This window comes from Peromyscus maniculatus, chromosome 1 (assembly GCF_049852395.1).
Source record: "Peromyscus maniculatus bairdii isolate BWxNUB_F1_BW_parent chromosome 1, HU_Pman_BW_mat_3.1, whole genome shotgun sequence".
Lineage (NCBI taxonomy): Eukaryota > Metazoa > Chordata > Mammalia > Rodentia > Cricetidae > Peromyscus > Peromyscus maniculatus.
The window spans coordinates 136,795,348-136,823,078 of record NC_134852.1 but is presented as its reverse complement, the minus strand read 5'-3'; the positions used below and the strand labels follow the sequence as shown (position 1 = coordinate 136,823,078).

The window sequence follows — 27,731 nt, the reverse complement described above, 5'->3', positions numbered from 1 at the left end:
CCATGTGTCTGATGGAGGAGGGCAAGAAGGTCTGAAGCATTGAGGCCCAGGAGACGTGGTGAGAGGGAAGAGTATTTATTTCATTACAGGACTCCTTTGTTGCCTTCTCCCGTGAGGTCGGCAGGGGCAGACTCTAGCCTGCCCCCAGCTTCACTTTTTCTTGGGCTCCTTACAAGCCACCACGTACCTCTGGGCCACATTGAGAGGAGGGGAGTAGCCATCTGCATAGGAGGTGTCTTCAAACAGGACTGAGTAGTCATCCTGAGGCTGTAGGACACACAGGAAGGGCTGGTCAAGACATTTCTAGGTCAGGGCAGCCTCTCCTTGCCCAGAGTCCCAGCTGATCTCCTTGTCTATCCTGCTTCCCTCTCTACTCTGGAGACAAGGGATCTGGTGCTACCAGGAAAGCCTATGTTTAGGGGATGAAGGACAAGAAGATAGCAAGAAGGAATCCTGAAGAACGATTAATGGGACCAACCCTTAAGGTTCTGGTGCCATCAAAGGCTTTCTATGGCGGCTCCTTACCCGCTGTGGGGGGGTGTGGATCAGGGCACGGTAGAAGCAGGTGGTCTGGGGATATAGGGCCAGCACCAGCTGCTCCTTCTGAAACAAGGCCTCGGGGTCTGTCTCGGGGTTAGCTTTCCACTGGGGCAGTGGGATGATGCGCCGCCGGCTCAGGGTGTGTCTCCTGGGGGAACAATATAGGCCGTGACCAATGGAGGCTTCTTCTCCCCCAAGCTTGGTGACCCCACTGCTCCCCATCTGGACACTCACTCTTTCCCTTCTTCATCAATGTCGTCTACCTCATACCTGCGGGCAAACAAAAGGGAGACAGTGCTGGGACAAGGGGCACAGTCTGCATCCAGGAGGAAGGATGAGAGGATGAAAAGAGCCTGAAGCAGCTTGAGGGAGCACCCCCCCACAGCCTTTGCAAGGGTGGGGGGGTCCTCCCCCAGGCGGCAGAAGCCAGAGTGGTGAGAAGGCAAAGTCAGGCACACACTCACTTGTTGGTAGCATGGCTGTAACTGACTACTTCAGCCAGGATCCACTGCTCATCCCCATCCACAGCCTTCACTCTAGCAGCCACCTTGTCTCCAGGTTTGGCCACATAGTCCCCTGAGGCTGGAATGGCTCCACAGAGCGGTGGGGGCCTAGGAGAGAAAGCCTGTTAGTCTGGCCCCCTGACACCAGCCCTCTCTGGCTAGTTCCTGCCCTCACTTGTCACCAGGCTTCCCGATCCAGAGGGGCAGGGTCATGGCTGACTGCTGCAGCAGCGTCATCAGCACCCCTCTGCGCATGGTCTTCCGTGGGGGCTCCGAGTCATTGTAGAGACCTGCGATCTTGGCCGCTGTGGGAAGCAAGTGAACCCCTGAGGCCACGTGGATGGTACCTGACCCAGTCACACCCCAGCAACTGCTCTGAGCTGGAGCACTTGATACCAGCATCCCAACACCATCCACGCCCCTTCTTAACAGACATCTAAGGGTGGGAACTGACAGGCCTAACTCTCAAACGGGTGAGATGTCAGGACAGTGGCCACCATCATGGAGAAGAACTAAAAAGGAGGGTTCCCAGGAAGCAGGCTACATTCCATTTCCTGATCAGGGTGCTGGATATGTGAATGTGCTGGGTCAATGAAAATCCTGGAATGAGGTGCTTAGGTTGATCTCCTTTCTACTAGTGTATGTAATTTCAGTGAAAGGGGCACAAATTATCTCGTGGGGATCACTGGACCCACCAGCCATGGCTCACCACACTCTTCAACTGAAAACAAACAAAAATGGTCCCGTGATGACGCTAAAGGGTGAAGAGTTGCATCTGGGGCAAGACAGAAGTCAGGAAGCCAAGGAGGTGGCACCTGAGGGGACCCACAAGGCAGGGAGCCAAGCCAGATTCACATGTGTGGCTGGCTTTGGGGCACAAAGAGTGACAGATTGTCACCAAAGCATGTCACACAGGGAGCAGTGGTAGGAAGGAGAGAGATGACCAGTCCTGGATAGAGTGAGCAAGGGCAGTGGGAAGGCTGGGGCAAAATGACTGGGTCTGGGCAGAGAACTAGGCACACTCTTGGCCTCTGAGTCTGTCTCCGACAACTGTTGGGTGACCCCACCAGATCATGTGCCATGCTCCCTGCTGGGCCGTGACTGCTTCCCCGGGCCCCCACCATGTCTGGTCAAGAAATGCCCTGCATTTCTCCCACTCACCGATCCGCCTCTCTTCCAACAGAGACTTGATCTCAGCTATCTTATCCAGCGCTTTGCGGAGGATGCTAGGCAGGGAAGGGAGAAAAGAGTGCTCGGTGAGGAGCCAGCATAGGTTCTTGGCCACTGGGCTCCCCAGACCAAGTCTATGCTGCAGACTACAGATCCTGTTGTATGTGGTGGCTGGCACCTGTAATCCTGCCACTTAGGAGGCTGCAGCAATCCTGTAGTGAGTTTGATGACACCTTAGCTACACAATGAGCTCCAGGTCTGCCTAGGCTAGAGAGAGACCTCGCTTCAAACAAAAAAGGAGAAGCTATGGATATGGCTCAGTGAATTAAGTACCTGTTGCCCAAGCTTGAGGATCTGAGTTAGATTACCAACACCCATCTGAGAGTCAGACATGGTGGCATGTGCCTGCAATCCCGGCACCGGGTTAACGTGGAGACACCTGGATCCTCGGGGCTCATTGGCCAAACAGCCTAGCCTAGTCAGTTCCAGGTTCAGTGAGAGACCCTGTCTCAAAAACTAAGGGAAACAATAATCAAAGAAGACAACAAATATCAACCACTAGCTTACATATTCACTCTCTCCCATGTACATGCACACTCACATGCCTGGGAACCTACACAAACATATATACATACTGCATAAACATATATACCACATATACACACAAAATATTAATAAAAAACAAAGAGAAAATATGAGACCATAGACCCTAAGTAGAAATAGGAATTACCCCAGATATCTCAGTCAACAAGTCTGTATATGTCACAATCCTGGGACAGTGGCCCCACAGGATTATAATGGACTTGAACAACTTTTAATGCCTCATGGCACCACTGCCATTTAATGTCATAGTGCACATATTACATTCTCTGCAGTGACAGTCACATACAAGCAGGGCACATACAATCATATACACTCAATAACATTTGATTATAGTATTGACTATGCTACTGATTTAGAAATTTACTGAGGCTGGAGGGATGGCTTAGTAGTTAACAGCACTGGCTGCTCTTGCAGAGGTCTCAAGTTCAATTCCCAGCACCCACATGGTGACTCACAAACACCTATAATGGGATTTGATGCCCTCTTCTAGCATTCAGGTGTATATGCAGATAGAACACTCACATACACAAAATAAACAAACAAAAAACCAAGTATTTATCTGGATAGTGATGGTGCAGGGCTTTAATCCCAGCATTTGGAAGGTAGAGGCAGGCAGATCTCTTGAGTTCTAGGTCAACCTGGACCACAGAGCAAGTTCCAGGACACTCAAGGTTACACAGAGAAACCCAGTCTTGAAAAACCAGAGCAAACAAAACAAACATTTACTAAATTATACTTTTGAGAAAACACATGAAACACTGGTGGCTACATCACACATCTCATGTTCAGAGAATGTCTTTATTGTGTAAGAGGCCACAGTGAGTGGTCAATACTCCAAGTTTGTGTCAATGCTCTGTGATGTTCACGGTGGGATTCATCAACGACAGGGCTCAGAATGTTAACTAACCAATGATTATAAATTTTAGTCAGTGCTCGGGATGGAGCCAAGTGCCACGTGAAAGCCTGGCAACTGCTCCCACGCTGTTTTCCACTGTGAAAGCGTAAGGGCAATGCAGGAGAGAGTGGCAGGACAAGCCCCTGAGAGAGCAGGTGCATGAGGTCCCGGATACTGCTTTGGCCAGTTCTGTAGAGATCCTGCCAAAGCTCTGACCCCGTCCTGAGATGACAGGAACGGAAGCTCGGATCTGAGTATGCCACGTCCCTAATAGGCTCCTGTGTTTGAGCAGGTGGTCCTGAGTTGGTGGAGCTTTATGCAGGGTTGTGGATCCTTTAGGAGGGGGGCCTGGCTAAAGGAAGGGGGCTGGTGAGGTGCAGACCTAATTTAGTGTCCTGCCTGAGCTCTCTGCTTCCTCAGTACAACGCAGGGCAACCAGCAGCCTGGATGGAGCTCCTGGTGCTGTGCCTTCCCTTCCACGACAGACAACCTTCTCACCATGAAGCCAAAGGAACCCCTCTCCCTTAAGCTGCTTTCTTGTGGGACTTTCATGACAGTAAGGAGCAATAACAGGGAAGCTCCAGGGGCGGGGCCAGGTAGCAGAGGGGGAAGCAGAACCCCAGAGGTGGGGGTGGGGGTAGGCGTGGGCCTAGGGAGGCCAGGCAAGGTCAGGGCAGCCCCAGTGGCAGGGACTCATTCCTCCAGGACTGAAGCCTGGGTAGGCCTGTACCCTGAGCCTCCAGAAGTCAGTGGACAGGGGTTCCGGGCTGGCAGGCAGGCCAGCAGTGGACATCACTGTACAGGTTCTCCAGAAGCCTCTTCTCTCAGATCTTGTGACATCTTCCAGAGAAGGCTTCACCCTTAGTCAACAGGAACAACTCGACTGTGGGCCACTTTTTCTGTTTCCTCAGCAAACCCTGAGCAAAGCTGTAGCTTGGGAGTGTTGGGACTCAGACAGTGAGGGACCCAGAAAGCTGACAAAGAATGATGGTCAGGAGGCCAGAGATACTGTGAAAGGCTGATATTGCTGCTGGGCCTCTTTGGAGAACATAGTTTTCTGTCCTACATTCAAAGTTGCAGTCTACATAACATCAAAGGAACAGCAAAACCCACCAAGAACCAGCCCAGTGATTTGGGAACAAACAGAAAGGGATACTAATCGGTGATGTGAAGTGGGATATTCAAAGAGTCGCAAGACCTTGCAGATGACACAGTGGGAAACACACCTGAGAGATCCCACATCAAGTAAGGAGACATAGCATCTTGGGCCTTCTAATAGAAAGCTACTACTGTGTTACCACTGCCTGAGGTGCCAAGCCTGAGTCTAGAAGCCAGGAAGTACTAAACACTCCCATGGGAGGGACATGCCACAGAATAAGTAACCTATAACCTTCCCAACGTCAAGTCATAAACGGCTAAGAGATTGAAAAGTGGTCCAGATCAAAGCCTGGAGACTTGAGCAATGGAGATCTGCACCAGAACAGGCCTCTTTCATGAGGAAATAGGAATAAGCCCTCTGGGTCACAGTTTTATATCTGCACTGATATCCTAATTTAAATGCTGTATAAAAACGCTATGGTGTTTATTACTAATCACCCAGATGGATTCAGTAACCCCGGTGGCATGGGTTTGTCTGATCTAGATGGAGAGTAGCTTCATCTCTCTTGCTTCCTTTCTCTCTCCCAGCTACTGAGTTGGGAAGGTCTGGTTGGGTATCTGTAGGGTGATGAAAATCTAAATTAGCAAAAGCATTTCAATGCAAGCCCATGTTTACCAAACAGGCTCCTAAGTGTTGAATGCTGGGTAAGTTGTGCCAGAGTCATTCCATACCAAACTCGTTTGAGTCTTCACTCTGTCAGCAGTTAGGACAGAAAGGGCAGTTGACTTTTTACTGCCAATGAAGATCTGGAGTCTGCAAAGGCGCTGGGTCCCATCCCCAGCACTACAAAAGGAAAAACCCACAAACCAGAAAAACAAACTTGAGCAGCCATCTGACCTACAGGAGCCACTCCAGTCCAGAGTGGGCGGGCTCGGCTCTCAGAAGAACTCATGTGTTTCTTCTGTAGGAGCAGAGCCCACTCCTCTTTCTGTTCTGTGCTCCAGCCTCACATGGGGAGCCACACCAGACGCTTCTGTCTAAACTAGAAACTTTGCCATCTTGAAACTCCCTTCTGACAACTATCTCCCTAAATAGATCTCAAAAACTGCTCTATTGAACTGGCTTTTGCTCTCTACCCTTCTACCACGGTCCACTGACCTCCATCGCCACCATGGACTTGGTCTCTAACTGGCTTTGAAGTCTTCCCCAACTCTTCTTTTTTATTGCAACTTTAAGTCTTATTGTTTCCCGAGGCCTCTGGAGTGAGGCCTGTGGCACTCGAGGCCCTTATGGACCACCTCCCCTGCTTCTGAGCCATGTAGGCTTCTCTGGTCCTTACCCCACAGCTGGCATTCTGAGGGTCCCTCAACATACAGCCACTATTAAAAACAGCAGAGTAAGACTTATTAGGAAGGCTTAAGATTATCTGCCTACAACTTGCATTAAAAAGTGAAGAGGCTGGGCAGTGGTAGCACACATCTTTAATCCCAGCACTTGGGAGCCAGAGCCAGATGATCTCTGTGAGTTCGAGGCCAGCCTGGTCTACAGAGAGAGTTCCAGGACAGGCACCAAAACTACACAGAGAAACCCTATCTCGAAAAAAGAAAATAGAAACAAACAACAACAACAAAACTGAAGAGAATTGGCTACACATAAGAACACATTAACTTCTGTCAGAATCCTGTGAGATGTGTTCATTTAAAATAAGTTGAGCTGTAAAAAGGCCCTGTTCAGCAACCTAGCAGAGTACTAACTGTGGACTTCTGCCTTAGAAACCAGACTTTCCCACTTACTAGCTCAATGAGTTTTAAAGATTCATTATCCCTCTATGATTCAGCTTCCTTAACAGTAAATTGGTACAATACTAAAAACTACATCAAAGGAATGCTTTGAGGACCAAGTGGAGTAAAGAAATATATAAAGTGTTTGGACCAGGTACGGTGCAGCACGTCTTTAATCCTAGTACTAGGGAGGCATGGGCAGGCCAATCTGGGAGTTGGAGGCCAGCCCGCTCTACACAGTGAGTTCCAGGACAAGAGCTACATTGTGTGACTCTGTTTCAAAAAATAAAAAATATTAAAAAAAAAAAAATACTTGGAATGGTAACATGAGCACAGCAGTACCATACAGTGGTCCTGGTTCCCATTACAGGCACAGCAGCGCCATACAGTGGTCCTGGTTCCCATTACAGGCACAGCAGCGCCATACAGTGGTCCTGGTTCCCATTACAGGCTGCAACAATCAGCATATTCCCACTGGGGAAGAATAGTTTATAGAATCCAGCATTCTCTCCACATTATCCCACAGTCTGTTCACAATCCAGTAGGAGTTACCACCCAGATTTTAATGGCAAGGCAACAGAGTTTCAACTGAATTGACTGCAGGGTCACATGACTAGGAAATGGTATGCAGGGACATGACACTGATTACTGCATCTATAAAGTAGTGAACTAAAGGGGGAGAATGGGTAATAAAGGTAGGGCTTGGGAAGGTTCAAGCAATGGGAGAGGCAGAGCAGGAGGACCCTCTTCACAGACAGAAGGCAGGCTGGGGCTGTGGCCTCCAGTCACGTGTGGTCCAGAACAGAGGTCAGGGATGGGACGGCAGCCCCGGGGATGGTACTCACTTGCACTCAGCCTCCGCATCAGCCTTGGCAGTTGTGTAGAGACCACGCAGCTTTGTCCGGTAATAAGGAGAGACTACAAACACAGGAGGAGGAGGCGTGAGCAAGAGGAAGTGGCAGCGTGGGACCCCAACCCAGGACATCAGAATCAGCTTGAAGAGGCTCAGAGGCCAGGGCCTGGATTCTAAGCTTCAGGAGTTCAAACATGCTCCCAGGAGGTTAGTAAGAAGGCTCAGGATGGAAAGTACTTGCCTTGCAAGGACCAGGAACCAAGCTCAATCACCAGAACCCAAGAAAAGAAAAGCCAGGCACCTCACATGTGGCAGCATTTGTTTTAATCAGCACTTTCAGAGGAAGGTCAATATCAGCAACCTGAAGGCCAGTCTGGCTTACACACTGAGTTCTAGGCCAGCCAGGGATATATAGTGGACCATTTCAAAAACAAAAACAAAAACAACAAAAAAGTGCAAGATACCTGAGGAATGAAACTTGAGGTTGACCTCTGCACACATGCACATGTGCATATACGCCCCCTTACAACACACATTAAAAAGGTGTTCCCTGATCATCAGGGTCACATTTCCATGTGGTGAAGACACCACCATCATTCTTTTTTTAAAAAAAAAAATAATAATTTATTCCTGCTTTAGATGCATTGTGTATGAGTATGTCAGACGCCCAGGAACTGGAGTTGCAGATAGTTGTGAGCTACCATGTGGCATGTGGGTGTTGGGAATTGAACCTGGGTCCTGGAAGAGCATCCAGTGCTCTTAATCATTGAGTCACCTCTTTAGCCCCCGCCATTCTTAGAAAGCACTTCTAACCTGACACCTGTCCATACCAAGACAGGTACAGAGAACCAAGGAGAAGCTAGTACTGTCCAAAGTTACTCTGAGTTAGAAAGCACCAAGCACAGGGTGGGGTGAGCTGCTTTCCTGCACATGCAGAGGCCATGGGGGAATTCTGCTCCAGAAAAGCCCTGTGCCCATGAGCTCTAAGGTAAGGGTGAGTTTTCCTGCACACAAGGCTGCCTTTCCAGTCCTGAGCTGAGAGACTCTGAGGTCCTTTAGTGCAAGGCAGTCAGTCATCAGTCCCTGTCACTTTAGGTCCTTCAGCCAAAGGAACAACAACCCTGAAGAGCAACTTTGGACTATGCAGATACAAGCAAAAGTCCCTTGGAAGACACAGTAAGGCCATGCTCCTGGTCTCAGCCCTTCCCACCTCCTTTCTCTCCTGCCTCATTTACTCACTCTTGTTCTCAGTCTGCATTCGCTCATGGGTTTTCTGGATGTTCACCAAGTTGTGCTCGCTCCTCGAACGCTCTTCCTGTAAAGTTGAGGTCAAGAGGCCATGAAGTTGACCCTTTACCCTAACGACAGCCCACTGTTTACATTACGGCTCCCTCTGCGTTGTGCTGCCCTATGGTTGAACAGCCACTGCAGTTGTAGACCTCTCATTACAGCATCCTACACAAGAGTCCTACCTCCCTAAACCTCCTCCACGGCCCTCCTAGCCTTTCATCCCACCCCAGGTCTCCCAAGGCTCTGCCATTCACATCTCTTTACTTTCTCTAATGCGTCTTTTCTGGAATTTGTCACACAGTTTGAATGACGCATATAGTATATAACATACTGGGATCTTTCACTTAGCAAACATGCACCAGTATTTTATGATTCTTATTTTTCAGGGTACACCAACTAAGGGTAGGTTCTGAAGAGGAATTTCTTGGAATTGCTCCCTACTGGCTCACTGGACCATGTGGTCCAGAACAACTAGTGTGTAGCTATAAACATCAATAAGCCATATGTGGTGGCACATGACTTTAATACCAGCACTCGGGAGGCAGAGGCAGATAGGTCTCTGAGTTCTAGGCCAGCCTGGTTTAGAGAGCAAGTTCCAGGCCAGCCAGGACTACACAGAGAGACCCTGTCTCAGAAAAACAAAACAACCACACATACACACACACAATCTTCAGTGAGCAAATACTTGGGAAATCGTAGTGGACAAACAGAGCAATGGCATGCTCAATATGCTACGAGTATGCTATAGGAACAAACACATAAGACTCTTTATTTGTGAATGAGAGAAAAGCTATTTGAATATATAGGAGGAAATGGGATTTCAAGCACCCCATGGGGCTGGAGAGATGGCTCAGTAGTTAAGTGCTGCTCTTCCAGAGGACCCAGGTTCTAGCCCTCGCACCCATGTGGCAGCTCACAATTGTCTATAACTACAGTTCCAGGGGATCTGATGACCTCTTCAGGCCTCCAGGGACACCATGTATGCATGTAGTAAACAAACATACATGAGGGTACTCACCCATAATCATAAAGTAAAAATAAGTCTGAAAACAAAAAGATTAGAGTAGTAGATATCATCTGGCAGATGCAATTCCTTGGTACTATACTCAGGACAAATAAATGTGCATGTGACTGTGACCGGTTTAGTCCTAGAATGGCCACTGTACATATTCTGGAATGAAACATGTACCCTGACTACACCTAGGTCATCAGTATATATCTGCAATGTGAGTGGCAGGTCAACACTGACCCACAGACAGAAAAGGGCTTTGGAAGAGGCAGGTGACAGCCTATGCCTTGTGGGACAAGACAAATACATGATGAATGAGGAGCTGCATTCAGAGGAAAAGTATTTGTTAATTAGGATAAGATGATCGACGTGAGTTCTCTTATAGGAAAAAAGCCAAGAATGGAAGTCAATTAGAAATGGGGAGGGACTCTAGAGTCAGGCAGGACCAGCACAAATGCTAGGCAACTCCAAAACCATCCATCGTGGGGAAAGAAGGGGTTCAACACTGAACCAACAGAGCAGGTTTGGTACTGTGAACAGACAGAGGCCAGAGAAGCCACAAGACAAAGGCCTTCCACCCTCATTCCTGTAGCCTATGGACATCTCCAGGGTACTTGTAACACAGTGACGTATCATGACTACACAGTAACAGAGCAACCTAAGCTATGTCCTGAAGCACTGTCAATACCGGTAAGAATTATGCTAAATACCACCTGTGTCTATCTCAGAAGAAGGTGGTAGACTCTAGTACATAATGCCATGGTAATCTGTCTGGACTGAGGCAAGGTGACTGGCTTTATTTTCAGCTGAGCTGCAGCCCAGAAATATATGGTCATGGGCCAGGGTAGTAATCTGGGCAGCAGAAGGTGAACAGGGTTAACTCAGTAGACCTGGCTTGTCTAAACCCCACACATTCTAAAGTGCTTTGTCCTTTGACCAGATCCTGGAAGTTATCTCTAAATCCTTTGACTACCTTACCTCGTAATAACATCTGTGTTTACTTGGAGTTTGGGGATAGAGGAAGAAGAGTTTGGGGGTGGAGGAAGAGGACTTTGGGGGTGGAGGAAGAGGACTTTGGGGGTGGAGGAGGAGGAGTTGGGGTGGAGGAGGAGGAGTTGGGGGAGGAGGAGGAGTTGGGGAGGAGGAGGAGTTGGGGAGGAGGAGTTGGGGAGGAGGAGGAGTTGGGGTGGAGGAGGAGGAGTTGGGGTGGAGGAGGAGGAGTTGGTGGAGGAGGAGGAGTTGGGGTGGAGGAGGAGTTGGGGTGGAGGAGGAGGAGTTTGGGGTGGAGGAGGAGGAGTTGGGATGGTGGAGGAGGAGTTGGGGTGGAGGAGGAGGAGTTGGGGAGGAGGAGGAGGAGTTGGGGAGGAGGAGGAGGAGTTTGGGGTGGAGGAGGAGGAGTTGGGGTGGAGGAGGAGGAGGAGTTGGGGTGGAGGAGGAGGAGTTTGGAGTGGAGGAGGAGGAGGAGGAGGAGTGATCACCTTGAGTACGGCTCTAGAACTGACTGTGGTGACAGTTATACAACTGAATTCTAAAAATCACTGAATTGTGCACTTTCAATAGGACCCTGTGTGGTCTGCGATCTGTCTTCAAAGCGCTGTTAAACAACGGTGAGATCTGTACTGGACAGAAACCCCACAGGAATGGCAGTCAGACTCGAGTCTCCTCCCCCCGCCTCTTCTATGGTATCTTAGCTCATGGAGGGCTCTGAACATAAGCCCCTCCTCCTCACAGCGTAACACCACAGCCCATGCTTCACTTCGCCCCTACCTGGGTTTGCTTGATCAGCTGATGGAGCTCTGTGAGAAGCTCTGCAATTCGGGAATCAGCAGAAACGAGGGCCATGGGACGAGCCTGTGACGGGCATCTGGTGAGAGAAAAGAAAGGCAGGAAAGCCGTCACTGTCTGCTGTGGGTTGAACTGTATTTCTGACTCACGGAGTCCTGATCCTTGGTGCATGTAGATGATGTCATTGGAAACAGGATCTTTGCAGACGTAAGTCAAAAGTAAGACGAGACGGTCACCTGGAGCGACTGTGTCCTTATAAGAAGAGACAAACGTACACAAAGGAAAGACAACCAGAGAGGCAGAGATGGAGGGATGCAGCAAGCAAGCGACAGTTGGCCTTACACTTGAAAGCTTTTGCCTTTGCCTGCAGAATGGCCAGAATGATAGCCAAGTACTACCACTCTGCTTCAAATAAGACTTTACATGAAGATGATTTCCAAGTCAAAGAGATAATTATTTTCTCACTAGAGAAGAGAAATCACTAAAAAAAAAAAAAAAAAAAAAAAAAAACCTTTTTCAAGATAAATTCATTATAATAAAATGTTTTTGCATAACAAAAATTAGAAAAAATGACAATAAAGGGTAAAAAGAGAAAGTGATGACTAGTTGAAGACAGATACATCTAAAATAAAGGTTTACTTGAGATGAGGAACATTCTTTTTGGAGGGGTGCTGGAATTTTGTATAATAGCCGCCTCTTAGAAGGGTTGATCTGGTGCCAGCGATGGTGGTAGATACCTGCAATTCCACCTACTCAGGAAGCACAGGGGAAAATTCCACATTCCAGGCCAGACTAAGCTACATGAAAACTTATTTCAAAAGAGGAAAGAAAACAAATACTGGGTGTGTAGCTCAGTGGTAGTGTTTGCCTAGTGTGCACAGCCTAGGTTCCATCCTAGCACTGGGACAGGGAAGAAAAGGGAGAAAAAGGCTTTCACGGGACAGGACCCTGAGGGTGCACAACGGGGATCCTAAGGAGGCAAGGGACACATGGCCTCATGCCCACTCTTTGTATAACCTCACCCAGAGGAATATAAGCAGAAGCTCAGTGTTTTCTAAGAAAGGCTCAAAGAGGTAGAAGACCATGTGGGATGAAGACAAGAGACAAGGTTTACCATGAGAAATGATCTGGTACCAGAGGAGCCCCCTTCTGAGTGTGAGCAAAATACACACCGAAGAACATCTTCCTAGGCATTGGGGGTGTAACAAAGAAACAGAGAGAGCTGGGGAACAACCCACTGAGGTGACAAGCAGCCTCTTGAAAAACAAGATGTTGAGCTCAAAGAATAATACAGGTATATTACTGCCGACTGGGCTCTATAGGAAAACACTATGCAAAAGGGGTGTGCAGCATGTGAGTGAGTGCATGGGTGCGTGCATGTAGGTTTAAAAAAAATAAACAAAAATGTCTTGTGGGGCTGGAGAGATGGCTTAGAGGTTTAGAGCATTGACTGCTCTTCCAGAGGTTCTGCGTTCAATTCCCTGCAACCTAATGGTGGCTCAGAGGCATCTATAATGAGATCTGATGCCCTCTTCTGGTGTGTAGGCCAACATGCAGACATAATGCTGTATACATAATACATCTTTTATATATTATATTTTGTTGGTTGTCTTCTAAGTAGAGATTTAAGAGTGCTTCTCATTATTTGACAATGCTGGAGACAATCCTACAGATTCTACAGACAGTAACATTATTAACCTGGAAGGAAACCCAAGGCAGCGGTGCTTTCAAGAGATTCCTACACTGGCAAAGCTACTGATCATTTTTGGTCTTAATTGGCACACCACCAACTTACAAACATTTGAAGGTCATGCCGGGGTCACTACATTCCCTTCTCAGTGTGACTCTGTACCCTCTGTGACCAATCTCTTTTTGGTGATGAATTTAATGTCTCATTTGATGTTGAGTTGTTTGAGATGTTGTACAAAGAGCTGTGCAACCATCATGATCAAACTGCAGTGAAACTCAAAACACCATCTAGAACACTGAAGAGGTCTCCAGATACACAGAAGGACATCAAGAAATTCCTTGACTTAATTATTCTGATGCGCCAAACAAGAAAATATAGCTTGGGAGACTATTGGTCAACAGATCCTTTGATATGCACCCTTATATTTCCACAGACAATGAGTCGCCATAGATTTGAGCAAATATAGACATTCTGGCATTTCAATTAGAATGCCAAAAAGGACAGTCTCTTGGGGATACTTTTTAAGTTCCAACAGGATTATTTCCTGCATAAATTTCCAACAATATACAAACCAAAGCAACAGTTGTCTTTGGATAAGGGAGTGATTCCAGGGAGAGGGCGTTTATAATTTCCCACACACAACGTAATGGAAATTGATATTGAGGCCATTTGGATTATACTTCCTGCTCTAACTTATCCTTCTCAGATGTGATGATGCTGATGACTAACTGTGGCTTTATCAGTTTAACAGATGTAAGCAAACCAGTTCCTCCTCCCAAGGCTACAGTTTCTTGGTCAGTCCATGTGGTGGTTTGAAACAAAATAACCCCCAAAGGGAGGGGCACTATTAGGAGGTGTGGCCTTGTTGGAGTAAGTGTGGTTTTGTTGGAGGAAGGGTGTCACTGTGGAGGCAGGCTTTGAGGACTCCACTCATATGCTCAAGTCATGCTCATGAGACAGTTCACTTCCTGTTGCCTTTGGATCAAGATACAGAATTCTCCAGCACCATGTCTGCCTGCATGCCACCACACTCCCAGCCATTGTGCTCCCCACCATGATGCTAATGGACTGAACCTCTGAAACTGTAAGCCGTCACCGGAATTAAATGTTTTCCTTTATAAGGGTTGCCATTGCCATGGTCATGGTGTCTCTTCACAGCAACGGAAACTCTAAGACAGTTCAGTTCAGTTCATATGTAAAAATTAGGCCTCCCTTTTCTACAGCTGTAGGTCTCCTACTAAGAAAGGCAGAAAGTTTACCTTGCTTCACACTAAAAGAGAGAAACTCACAAAACAGGTTTCAGTGTAAACTTTTATTATTCCTTTATTTAATGAACTTGCTTCATTTACAATGCTCTCAATAATCCACCACCTGTGTTTCATGGTGTTTGATTGGATGGAAAGAAAAGGTTTGAAATGTATGTAAGTTGTGAGAATCTAAGAAAGTAAATGAGAGTTGTGAAGGTCTAAGAATGTGAACGTTTAAGTAAGTTCTGAGGGTATAGGAAAGTGACATAAAGCATGTAAATGCAAGCTATAAAGGTCTGAGGAACTGATTTAGGGTATGTGAAAATGAGAAAGGTTTCAGATTTCTTCTCCTCTTTGCTACTGTTATATTAAGATTTCTAAAGTTCAGAGTTTTAATATTAATCAGTGGAGTTCTGATAGGCTATTTATCCAGCCCTGGTAAAGCAATGACTGTTACCAAGTCACAAGCTCAAAACTGTAAATGTTCTTGGTTGTCTTCTAAGTAGAGATTTAAAAGTGCTTCTCACTATGCTGAAAACATCTCTGTCCAATCTACACATCCAGCCCTCTGGAGAGAGGAAAGTGTGTTCGCGCTTTAAACCCCAAACCACAGCTTTTGCTATGACTCAACTCTTTACAAACACAATGAGGATCTCAGTACAGATCACTAACAGTGGTAATGCTAATACATCAAAAACTTGTACCCCTTTTTGTAAACATTAAAAAAAAAGCTCATGTAAACTTCAGTGAGCTATGACTTGTACCTACCTGTCACAGGTCAAACTGACTCCAGGTGAGTACTCTTGTCAACCAACAGCCTAAGCCTCCCTGCCTACTGCCTATTCCTAAGGGTGGGATATCTATCTCTTCCCTCACCCTACACACACCCAATGCCTGCCTTGGGACTACTTCCACATCCCCAACTACCAGGACTATGGGCCTGAAAGTTTCAAAAGTACACCTGAGATAAAACACTTTCCCCTACACTTAACTTCTGTCCCTACTCTGTATCTGTCCCATCTGTTTCCATCACCTGGAGAGTGCAAACTGTTCCCAGACTGCCTGCAATGCTCCAGCTGTCCAATCGTTCATTCAGAACCTGCATCCCAGACTGCTCCAAAGGGCCTGCACTTCACTAGCCCCAGGTGGTCCCTCAGGATCTGGGCAGTGATGGAAACAGATGTGACCCCAGCATGCACTTCTCTCTCCCTTCTGGGCCTTGACCAGCACTCCAACCTCCCTGGGCTCCTACTACCACACCCCAATTTCAGCTAAGAATCAGGTACACAGGAGATTATGTCACTTTTTATTATCAACAAAAAGGCTGCAAGGTTAGGTCCTAAAGAAACTCAGGACAAATGGCTAACTGTGTTGTCTATTAGCACACAAAGTGTCTGCCTGGACTCCAGGCTCACTCAGCACCTGTGGCTTCTCAGCACTTCTCACTTTGGCCCTCCCTAAACCTCTCTAGCCCAGGAGACTTCTCTTCCCTCTCCCAGCTTCTTGTACCTATATAACCATGCCATTTTGGTCACGTGCTCTTTTGGTTCTCTCTTAATCCTCTTGGCCCTCTCCCCCCATCCCACACCCATCTCCTCTCATGACCCAGTTCAGTCTGGATCCTTCCGGATGCCCCTGGCGTATTCTCTCTCCTATCAACACTACAATCCTTCTCCTCAGCCCTACACTGGGGTGCCATGTCCTCATTTCCATTCACAGCTGTCTCTCCAGTCCTGTCCTTCACAGAACACAGCTTGTTGCAAAGGCTCAGGACAGCCCCATTCCAGAGCTGCTGCTGTCCTTGGCAATCATCCCATGATCATGGCACCTCCAAATAAGCTGGTGTCTCTACTACACTGGGTGGCACCGCACCAATAGCCTCTCCTGGGCTCTCTTCAGGGCCCCTGCCACACGGTGCCAAGCCTCAGCCGCCCTCCAAGACCCCTTCCATCCCAGAGTTTCCACTGCAGCTGAGGCTGCACTTAACCAATGGCTTCTCACATGCCAGGCCTCAGCTGCTCTCCAGGATCCCTTCAAATCCTGAAGCTCTCATGCCACCACAACCAGTGATGCAGGGAGATTCTTACATAGTATCAAGTTCGGTTGCCGGCTGGAGATGCAGCCTTGGCTCTCTCTGGATCACAGTTTCTGAAGCTGGTCTCTTATCAACCACTGCTTATTTCTCAACTCCAGCTCACCAGCACTGATTGTCCCACTTTAGTGGGTTGGTCTCTGACTCTTCAGCTCCAGCTGACCAGACACCGTAGATTCTTAATTCAAATATATTACACAAACTGTCTATATTACACTATACAAACTGAAAGGCTTTGAGGGACTCTCAAGCTTTACAAGCCAGGCCTCCATCATTGGCATCTCTCCAGAACGCCTTGTCTCCCAAGCTCCACAGAACAAACAGCCCATGAAGCTCTAAGCACCCAACTGCTTTTCCAGCCCCAAAGTTCCTAAGTCCATAATTCTCCTGAAGACATATATGTAGGTCTGTCACAGCAATATTCCACTCCTAACACCAATCTCTCTTAGTTAGGGTTCCTTTTATTTTTTTCTTTTTATTTATTTGTTTATTCATATATTTTATGTATACGAGTGCTCTACCTGCATGTACGCCTGCATACCAGAAGAGGGCATCAGATCGCACCATGTGGTTGCTGGGAACTGCACTCAGGACCTCTGGGAGAGCAGCAGGTTCTCTTAACTGCCTTGCCCTTTCTCCAGCCCCATTAGTTAGAGTTTCAATTGCTAGGATTAAAAACACCCTCATCAAAAACAACTAAGGGGCCAGGCGGTGGTAATGCACACTTTTAATCACAGCACTCAGAGATAGAGGCAGGTGGAGCTCTGGTCTACAAAGTGAGTTCTAGGACAGGCTCCAAAGCTACACAGAGAAACCCTGTCTCAAAAAAAGAAAAAAGAAAGAAAGGAAGAAAAACAAAAACAAAGAAACAACTTAGGGAGCTGGGCGGTGGTGGCGCACGCCTTTAATCCCAGCACTAGGGAGGCAGAGGCAGGTGGATCTCTGTGAGTTCGAGACTAGCCTGGTCTCCAAAGCGAGTTCCAGGAAAAGTGCAAAGCTACACAAAGAAACTCTGTCTTGAAGGAAAAAAAAAAAAAAAAAAAAAGCAGTCACAACAGATTTATTTTATTTTGTATTATTACTATTATTATTTTTTTTTTTTTTTTTTTGGTTTTTCGAGACAGGGTTTCTCTGTGTAGCTTTGCACCTTTCCTGGAACTTGCTCTGTAGCCCAGGCTGGCCTCGAACTCACAGAGATCCACCTGGCTCTGCCTCCCGAGTGCTGGGATAAAGGCGTGCGCCACCACCGCCCGGCGATAATTATTATTATTATTTTTTTTTGAGACAAAGTCTTCTCATGTAGCCCAGACTAGCTTCACTCTCATGATCCTTCTGCCTTAAGCTCCAGGGTGCTAAGATTACAGGCATGTATACCATGTCCGGCTGTTTGTTTCCATTTATAAGAAATATCCAGAATATGCAAATCTGAGTAGGGAATGAATAGTGAGAACAGAAAGAGACTATTAAAAGGGTACATGGCTTTTTCTGTTGGGTGAGAAATTGTGCTAAAAAGATGCATAACCACTGGGTGTTGGTCGCCCACACCTTTAATCCCAGCATTCGTAGGCAAAGGCAGGAGGATTTCTTTGAGTTCCAGGCAAACCTGGGCTACAGAGTGAGTTCCAGGAAAGTTGCCAAAGCTACACAGAGAAACTCTGTCTTGAAAAACCATTTTAAAAAAAAAGTATAACCCTGAATATACAAACAACACTGACCTGGGTGTATAATGCCAATCACCCTACTCCTGGGCAAACACTCATCTACTCTGTTTTCTTTTGTTTTTAAGATTTGCCTACATTACACTTAATTTCTTCCTACTGCTGAATAATATTCCATTATTTTGATATACAACATTCCATCAATTTGTCAACTGATGGATATTTGATTTGTGCTAACTTTTTGGCTACTGTAAATAATGTACCTATGAAAATTCATGACAAAAATTACAGTTTTGCTATTGGCATGGTAAAAACAGACCTTAGCGTTAAAAGGAATGTTAGGGTTAAAAAGTGAGGCTAGAAGCACTGAGGAAGCCAAATTAAAAGGTTTACTACAGGGTAGGAAATGGCAAACTGATCAGGTAAGAGCAAGAAGAGAGTGCTCTTAGCCGATGGGCCACCTCTCCATACTCTGAAACTGATTGCATATTTAAATATTTTGAATTAAGTGGAATATGTTAGTAAAATAAAGTTCACCACATTTACTTTCAGAAAAAAAAAAAGAACAAGTGTTTTTAACTGCTGAGCCACCTCTCCAGCCTCTAAACAGTATTTTCAGCACCACAGGATTATTTATTTTCACATGAAGAAGAATTATGTGCCAGAAAAGAAAAGCTGGGTGTAGGGGCAAATACCTTTAATCCCAGGACGTGGGAGGCAGAGGCAGGCAGATTTCTGTGAGTTCTCTCACACTGGTCTACATACTGAGTTACAGGACAGCCAGAGCTACATAGTGGACCCTGTACAAAAAAAAAAAAAAAAAAAAAATGTATAAAGAGCCATGGTGGCATGCTTGTAATCCCAACATATTGGAGACAGGGGCAGGAGTAACTTGAATTCAAGGTTAGCTGGGGCTATTAAATAGTGAGACTCTCCAAATCTGATTGTCCTCAAAATTGAAATGTCAAAAAGTATAAAAGGTCTAATTACGGGGCTGGAGAGATGCTCAGCAGTTAAGAGCATTTGCTGCTTTTGCAGAGGACCCGGGTTCAGTTCCCGTACCCACAAGAGGGCTCACAGCTGTAACACCAGTTCCAAGAAATCAGACATCCTCTACTGACCTCTGAGGGGCCCAGACATGTACATGATGCACATACATACATGAAGGTAAAATACTTGTAAGTTAATCTTGAGAGAGATAAAAGTCTAGTAATGCTAGGCATAGTGGCATGTTCCTTTAATTCCAGCACTCTGGAAGAAGAGGAAGGCAGGTTTCTGTGTTTGAGGCCAGCCTGGTCTACAAAGCAAGTTCAAGGTCACTCACGAGAGTGTAGGTTGTGAAAATGGTTGATAAGACTCTGGTTCAAAAAAAAAAAGAAATCTTGCATTATTAAGAATAGGATGTAGTGAATCAGGAGCTTGGATTAGAGATGACTGGGACAAATATAAGAACAATCATCCTCCAGGCGTTGCTAAAGCCCTAGGAACTAGTGGGAAAGAGGCTACCTGCTGAGTGAGAAAACCAGAGAGAGGATAAGGCCCCACTGAGCTACCAGAGAGAAGGTTCAGGGTGGACAGGTGAGCAGGGGAAGACCCTGGGAAAGCATGGTTCTCTGCTGCTCAAAGTGAGAAGTTAAGGCAGTAACTCAGGAACACCAGTAAATCACATTCCAGCTCTTCCTCTAAACTCAAGTTTTGTTGCAAACTCAGCATTTTCCATAGGAAAGGACATCATGGAAGAAACATTTTGTCTCCTGTAAGCTGCTACTTGACCAGCCTGTCACTATGGTTACACAGAAGCCATCACCAGCATGCCCATGGTCAATGTAGCAATTGAAAAGAACACAGGGCTGCCAGGTGGTGGCAGCAGGTGCCTTTAAACCCAGCATCTGGGAGTCAGAGGCAGGCAGATCTCTGTGAGCCTGAGGTCAGCATGGTCTACAAAGTTACAGGAAGGCCAGGGCTACAAAGAGAAACCCTGTTTTGAAGGGGGAAAAAAAAAAGAACACATGGGTCCTGCTGGAAAGTGAACACAGCTTAGCCTACCCAAGGCCTGGGGTTTGAGTCCCAGATAAAATATAATGGCTAATTTTATGTGTCAAGCTGGTTGTCCTATAGTTACTAAAACTTTATTTTTGGGAGTTTGTGAGGATGTTTCCAGAAATGCTTATCATCCAAACTGCAGTTCTCAGGCTTTTGGGTTTAGACTGGACCTATTTTGGCTTTCTTGGGCCTGCAGCTTGTAGATGGTAGCCCATCAGACTTCTCAGCTCCATTCCCCATGACCCAACCAACCCATGCTAACACTCTCATGTACCTCTGTGCTGCATCCTACTGGTTCTCTTTCTCCAGAAAACCTAACAGGGAGAGGCATCCTACTGGTTCTCATTCTCCAGAAAACCTAACAGGGAGAGAACAGCTGTTCCTTACTAAGCACTACCACATGCCAACTGCTTTTGTTCAGGTCATTTTCCTAATAACCCCACAAAGGACTGTTCATTTAGTACTTGTGGGAAACTGAATCTAGAGAAATAAATTACCAAGGCCCATAAGCAGTAAGTGGCAAAGATGGGGTTCAAATTCAGATTTTTGTGACTACAACCTGAGCTTGAACGTTCAAGCAACCCTTAGGAGCATCCACATCCACTCATAATGGTAAATGTTCACCAAACTACCTTCTGTTTGGTTGGGACCTCCAGCTCCCTCCTGCACGATCCAGAAAGATCCATTCCTGTCTCTCCAAGCCCCGCCCACTCAGAATCTCTGAACAAAGGGAAGGCACCAAAAAGCCCAGTTCTGAATTTTTGGAGGCTACAGCAGCTCCTCCGCTGAAGTTGCCAGCTGCCCAAGACCCCCCACCTAAAGCACTCAGTTTTTGATCATACTTGGGCACAAACCCAGCTTATGATGGACACATCAGCAACCCTCACCTACAGGTTATATAACTTTCCTACTTTAATTTGGGCGGGTGACTTCTCCTGCCTGGATCTTTGGGACTGGAGAACTCACCCTGGAGTTGCTCTGCTCAAATAAACCTGTTCTTTTTTTTTTTTTTTTTTTTCTTCAATTTGGCTTGATCTGGTTTACCAAGTTAGCGTAGAAATCTATTATCTTCTACTTGATAGACTTTGGCCACAAATTTTATCGATACCAATTTAGTATTTTTTTTTTCTTTTTCTTTTTTTTCAAGACAGGGTTTCTCTGTGTAGCTTTGTGCCTTTCCTGGAACTCACTCTGGAGCCCAAGCTGGCCTCGAACTCACAGAGATCCACCTGCCTCTGCCTCCCGAGTGCTGGGATTAAAGGTCTGCGCCACCATCGCCCGGCCCAATTTGTTTTTTTTTTTTTTTTTTTTAACACAGATGATCCAATTTAAAAACCTTTGTAAGAATCTTAGCCGGGCGGTGGTGGCGCACGCCTTTAATCCCAGCACTTGGGAGGCAGAGTCAGGTGGATTTCTGTGAGTTCGAGGCCAGCCTGGTCTACAAAGCAAGTTCCAGGAAAGGCGCAAAGCTACACAAAGAAACCCTGTCTTGAAAAAAACCAAAAAAAAAAAAAAAAAAAAAAAAACCTTTGTAAGAATTTTAATACACACACATTTAGAAATGGGAGGGGGTGTATCTGTTCCCACTTCTAACTTCAGAAAGTTGGTACTAAAACTATAGATTCTTTTGACCTTTCCTACTGACCCCACACTATCCTAGAACAACCATAAGGAATCTAGGCACTCTGTACCAAACAAGCACACACTTTCCTCTATTCTCTCTGCCTCAAGTACCTCTGAAGTACCCTTCTTTTCTTCCTTTTTAGGTCACTCTAATTTATTCAACTTTCAGGATTTAATTACAGTTGTCAAAATAAACTTTTAGTAGGGCAGTGGTTGAATGCCTTTAATCGTAGTGCTCAGGAGGCAGAGGCAGGTGGATCTGAGTTCAAGCCTGGCATGGTCTACAGAGTAAGTTCCAGGACAACCAGGGCTACACAGAGAAAAACCTGTCTTGAAAGGCCAAAAACAAACAACAACAAAAAAGAACTTCTAAAAGTAGAGCCTATCAATTACTTTCACACCAAGAACATGTTTATATAAGTAGGGAAGAACAACACTGCTCACAGACAGACACAGGCTCCTCCACTTAACACAAGGCCAATCAAAATTGGAAAGTTCCTAAGGCCTGCATATGAACTTTATTCTTGTTATGTTTTTATTGCTGTTGTTTTGAGACTGGAGTCTTGGTATGCAACTCTGATTGTCCAGAAACTTACTATGTAGAGCTGGCTAGCCTGGAACTCCCAGAGATTCACCTGCCTCTGCCTCCCCAGTGCTGGGTTTGAAGGTATGTGACATCATGCCCTGTGGAGGCCCAAATTACTCAGGGTCTGAGAATCTGAGCTTGCTTTACCCAGCAGGGCTGCATAAGGGGATAATTTGGCCATGGGCATGGTTAACAGGTGTTTGGAAGGGTCTACACTTGGCTAGGCTGTGTGCTTTGATCTAGCAAGGGGGAGGTCTTTTGCTCTGATCCTTGGCATTGTTATAAAAAGCCTTTTTGAATAGCTGGAAAAGGCTGTTGGGTTTTGAACCAGGTTCTCCCGAAGCTATCCTGTGTTTCTGTCTTTCTCCCCTTTGCTATCTTTCTATCTAATGTTTTCTTATCCCACTCTCCTCCTCATTGGATCCCTGGGAAAGGTGGGAGCTGGCCTCCCACAATGGCCAGCTTATTTTCTTGCCTTTGAGGTAGGGTCTCCCTGTAGTCCAGGTTGGCACTGAACTCCCATTTCTCCAGCCTCAGCCTTCAGAGTAAACTTCTGTTATTGTACTTGGCATTCATGCATACGATGAGCTGTCTCACTGACAGCTCTCCTACCAGATCCCGAGCTCTGAATACAGATGCTACTCTAGTCACCTTCCTGATCTGCACAGGCCTTGGCACACAGTGCTTTCAATCAGATTGCTGAATAGAGCTGAGTCCTGAACACCCCTTGGAGCAGTCTTTCAGCTTAGATCACTGCAACAGTTTTTAATCTAAACTATTCAAGTTCTCCTGTCTCCAGAAAAAGCTGGTAAACACCAACATCTTCCAAGAGAGACTTATCTATTTCCCACATATGTAGAAGAGGTGTTGCCCCTTCATAATTCCACTCAGTAGTATTTGCTAATTATCTAAGACATGAAGGATGTGCAGTAGTGAAAGAAAAACATTGCAGAATGGACATTAAACAAATATAGTCACATGCCAAACAATGCCAACACCCAACAACAGACCAAACACACGACAGTGGTCTCATAAGATTATAGTCCAGATTTTTATATTCAGCTCTAGCATTATATCTCCTCTTGAATGTCTAATATTAATATAAATCTTACTATAATATTATAATACTTATTATAATTGCCAGGCGTGGTGGCACTTGCCTTTAACCCCAGCACTCAGGAGGCAGAGACACAGGTGGATCTCTGTGAGTTCGAGGCCAGCCTGGTCTACAAAGTGAGATCCAGGACAGCCAAGGCTGTTACACATAGAAACCCTGTTTCAAAAAACAAAACAAAGATTATAATGCTCAAAAAATATTATAAGCTCAAAACTTCCATCACCTCATTACTTCTATTAAATATTTTATTTATTGCGTGTAGGAGCCCATGTTCCACAGGCTTACTGGTTTTCTTCCTACCACGTGGGTCACACTCAGGCTGTCAGACTTAGTGACAAGTGTCTTTCCTCTCTGAGCCATTTCCCTGGCCCTCACCTAGTATTTTTATTGAACTTTTTCTGTGTAGACACAAATACTTTTCATTTTATGAAGACTACCTATAGTATTTGTTATAGTAATATGCTGTATATGGGTATAGCCCAAGAGTAACAGGTATGTAGTAGGCTACACAATCTAGGATGTATAAGAACATTCATATGACAAAATCACCTAACAGAGCATTTCTTAGATTGCATTCCCATCATTATGTGATGCATATGTTCCATATACTTATTATTAAGGTGAAATAAACACTAAAAAAGATAAAGACATGTGATGATTAGTTTTAACTTGACATCTAAATCACTTGGGAAAAGATTCTCAATGTTGGCCTGTGAGAGATTATCTTGATTATGTTAACTGGGATGGGAAAACCACCCATCCTTGATGGCATGATTCCCTGGGTTTAGGTCCTGGACTGTGTAAGTGTAGAGGGGACTGAACACAAGTGGACATTCGTGCATTCATCTCTTTCTGCTCCTGACTGCAGCTGTGACCGGCTGCTTCAAGCTCCTGCCTTGGCCTCCCCACAGTGATGGACTATAACCCAGAATGGCCAGCCGCACAAACCTTTCTCTTCCAGGTTGCTTTTTTTGTCAGGGTGTTTATCACAGCAGCAGAAAGGAAACCAGTACAATATATAAATGGATAAATTAGAATACAAAAGGACAATACACAGTTCAGTACCGAGACAAGAATAATCCTGTTCTAACACACTGATGGAGAAGAGTGGGGGAACCCCACAAATACCTCTCAAGTTCCTAGCCTGAGTGGAGGACGGGAACACTAGTGAAAGTATGAGCATGTGAGGATAAAACCAAAGATTTCAGTTTGGCTCACATCTGAAATGTCTATTTGACATATACTAGAGCTGAATCTAAAAATCTGCAGCACTCACAGGACCAAGACAGGAGGATCACCATGAGTTCAAAGTCAGTCTGGGCTACAGAGTAAAACCCTATCGCAAAATAATAATAATAATAATAATAATAATAATAATAATAATAATGAGCTAAAGCAATGGCTCAGTGATCAAGAGCACTGGCTATTCTTCCAGAGGACCCAGGTTCAATTCCTAGCACCCACATGGTGGCTAATAACCATTTGTTCCAGTTTCAGGAAATCTGATAACCTCTATGGTCTCTGCATGTGGTGTATAAACATCAGGCAAAATATTCATATTCACAAAATAGAAGTAAATAATCTTTAAAAAACAAAATGTTGCTGGGCATAGCAGCCCATGCCTTCAATCCCAGCACTGAGGAGGCAGAGGCAGGCGGATCTTGAGTTACAGGTCAGCCTGGTCTACAGAGTGACTTCAAGGACAGGTAGAGCTACATGGGGAGACCAGTCAAAAAAAAAAAATTAAAAAGTTGCAAAATATTTTTAAATTAATAATAAAAATACACAAATAAACCTAAATAAAAATAAAAACAGAGCCGGGCAGTGGTGGTGCACACCTTTAATCCCAGCACTCGGGAGGCAGAGCCAGGCGGATCTCTGTGAGTTCGAGGCCAGCCTGGGCTACCAAGTGAGCTCCAGGAAAGGCGCAAAGCTATGCAGAGAAACCCTGTCTCGAAAAACAAAAAAATAAAAAATAAAAACAAATCTTGAGTTGAAGGTAGAATTGTTGGAGATGTGACAGCCAGCACTAACCTGATGGCATTATATTATGGCCTGCTCTATCCCGATCAATTAGTGACACTTCCCCCAGAGTGCTCAGATCTGTGTAATAATCTATACATAACTCTCCTGTGAGAGCCAAAGAAACCTAATATGGTACCAGGCATCCCTTAGGGGCCCTTTACCTTTGCCCAGACATGCCTATGATATCCTAGTGGCCTGCAGGTGAGATAAGAATAGGATAGTGGTGTTCCTGCTTTCTGCTTTTGTAAACTTGCTTATCGCTGTGGACTGAGATGAAGTGGTCTTTTTATTACTATACAATGAGAGAGAGAAACAATTGAGGGTTGTAAATTTTCTTTAGAAACCCTTCCTTTAGCCCCTTCAGCAGGCATGCTGTTTGGTTCTAAGGTTGCTGTCCTTCTGCTAATAGTAAGAATAAACTCGGGGTTGGGGATTTAGCTCAGTGGTAGGGCGCTTGCCTAGCAAACGTAAGACCCTAGGTTCAGTCCTCAGCTCTGGGGGGGAAAAAAAAAAATAAACTCATTTAATCTAAATTTGAATTGAGCGTAAGTCCCAATGGATTCAAATGCCACAACAGAATACTGAGCTAAAAATATAAGTGCGAGGGGCCAGTGAGAAAGCCCAGCAGATGTAAGTGCCTACACCAAGCCTGATGACCTGAGTTCAATCCTAGAAGCCCACAAAGGAGAAGACCAACTCCTGAAAGCTGTCCTTGGACCTCTACACAAGTGCCATGGCATGAACACGACTGCCTTCACACACACACTAAATACTTTTAAAAGGTAGGTAGGCCGAGCGGTGGTGGCGCACGCCTTTAATCCCAGCACTCGGGAGGCAGAGCCAGGCGGATCTCTGTGAGTTCAAGGCCAGCCTGGGCTACCAAGTGAGTTCCAGGAAAGGCGCAAAGCTACACAGAGAAACCCTGTCTCGAAAAACCAAAAAAAAAAAAAAAAAAAAAAAAAAGGTAGGTAGAATCAAAAGCCAGGCAGTGGTGGCACAAGCCTTTCATTCCAGCACTCGGGAGGCAGAAGCAGGCGGATCTCTCTGAGTTCAAGGCCAGCCTGGTCTACATAGTAAGTTCCAGGACAGCCAGGGCTGTTATATAGAGAAACCCTATATAGAAAAACAAACAAACAAGCAAAAAACAACAACAACAAAGAGAGAAATGAGTTAGCACCAATATAAATGTTATTTATATTGAAAGTGTTCCAGGAAGTGAAAAGAAAGGAAGGCAAGATGTTTATGTATTTCGATGGTACCACCATTAAAGATAAAGAAATGGAGCAAGAGTTTTAGGCGATGAAAGAGGATGTTACAAGCCTTCACCGCTTAATTTGGCAACTCGGAAGTCAAGGAGGCTTTGGTGGAGCTGTTTCTCTGGAATAACACGAGACAGGGCTTCCCTGGAGAGAGCTGAATGGTGGGGGAAGATGCTAATGAGTAGAAGCTGACGCCCTAGGCTGCCGTGTAAACTGACAGATGAGTGGGCTGGAGGGTGGATGAAGTTATACTGTTGTGTCAATGGACACCTCTGGGGAATGAGTCTGTAAGCTCAGCACTCGGGGCTGGGGCAGCACTCGGGGCTGGGGCAGGACTGCAGCGAGCTCAAGGCCGGGCGGAGCGAGACCGTCTCAAAATCCAATAAGCTTTTGAGCAAGTAGGAAAAAGTGCAGGTGTCCGGGGCCCAAGCTCAGGCCGAGTACCTGCCCAGGTGCCCGCCCCGAGCTAAGCCAGCGCCAGCCGCTTCCCACCGCGCCGGGCACGTAGGGCGCACGCGCAGACCCAGGGAGCCGGGGCGCAGGCACCCGCAGCCCCGCCCCCTTCCCCGTCCAGGGCGCTTGCGCGTCTCCTCCGAAGCCGCCTTAGCGAGCCGGGCGCCGGGCAGGAGCGCTGGCCCTTCGTTCCCGCGCTGCTTGGAAGTACCTTGCCATGGTCCCGTCCCACCTACCGAGTCTGGGGCGAAACAGCACGTCGCGCTGGTAACTGAGGCGGTGGGAACAGGAGAGTCGCTGGAACGCTTCCTCACAGGGTGGTCCAGCGCTGGTGTTCGAAGGTTCGCGGCACGTCAAGAACCACACACGCTGTTTCTCTTATGAGCGCGGTCGAGCGCGGAGGACTCCTT

The 27,731-nt window shown here is 46.2% G+C and overlaps 1 protein-coding gene across 1 annotated transcript; it reads right to left on the bottom strand.

Annotated features, from left to right (window-relative positions):
• Positions 1 to 59: 59 nt before the first annotated feature.
• Positions 60 to 27,731, bottom strand: LOC121831689 (SAGA-associated factor 29). The gene is made up of 10 exons (XM_076552404.1): positions 27,558 to 27,731; positions 11,511 to 11,607; positions 8,684 to 8,759; positions 7,437 to 7,509; positions 2,205 to 2,269; positions 1,219 to 1,348; positions 1,005 to 1,151; positions 775 to 810; positions 526 to 688; positions 60 to 267 (listed from the first exon to the last, which is right to left on the bottom strand). Exons 2-10 carry the CDS (start codon positions 11,583 to 11,585, stop codon positions 151 to 153), a joined length of 882 nt encoding a protein of 293 aa, XP_076408519.1. The 5' UTR covers positions 11,586 to 11,607; positions 27,558 to 27,731; the 3' UTR covers positions 60 to 150.

Bases quoted from the DNA above. Each gene is read 5' to 3' on its own strand.
- LOC121831689 (XM_076552404.1), bottom strand. From the start codon at position 11,585: ATGGCCCTCGTTTCTGCTGATTCCCGAATTGCAGAGCTTCTCACAGAG. The intron at 1,349-2,204 runs GTGAGTGGGAGA...TGCTTCCCACAG, and splicing joins GTTGGAAGAGAGGCGGATCG to CGGCCAAGATCGCAGGTCTC. The intron at 1,152-1,218 runs GTGAGGGCAGGA...TTTCTCTCCTAG, and splicing joins ATCGGGAAGCCTGGTGACAA to GCCCCCACCGCTCTGTGGAG.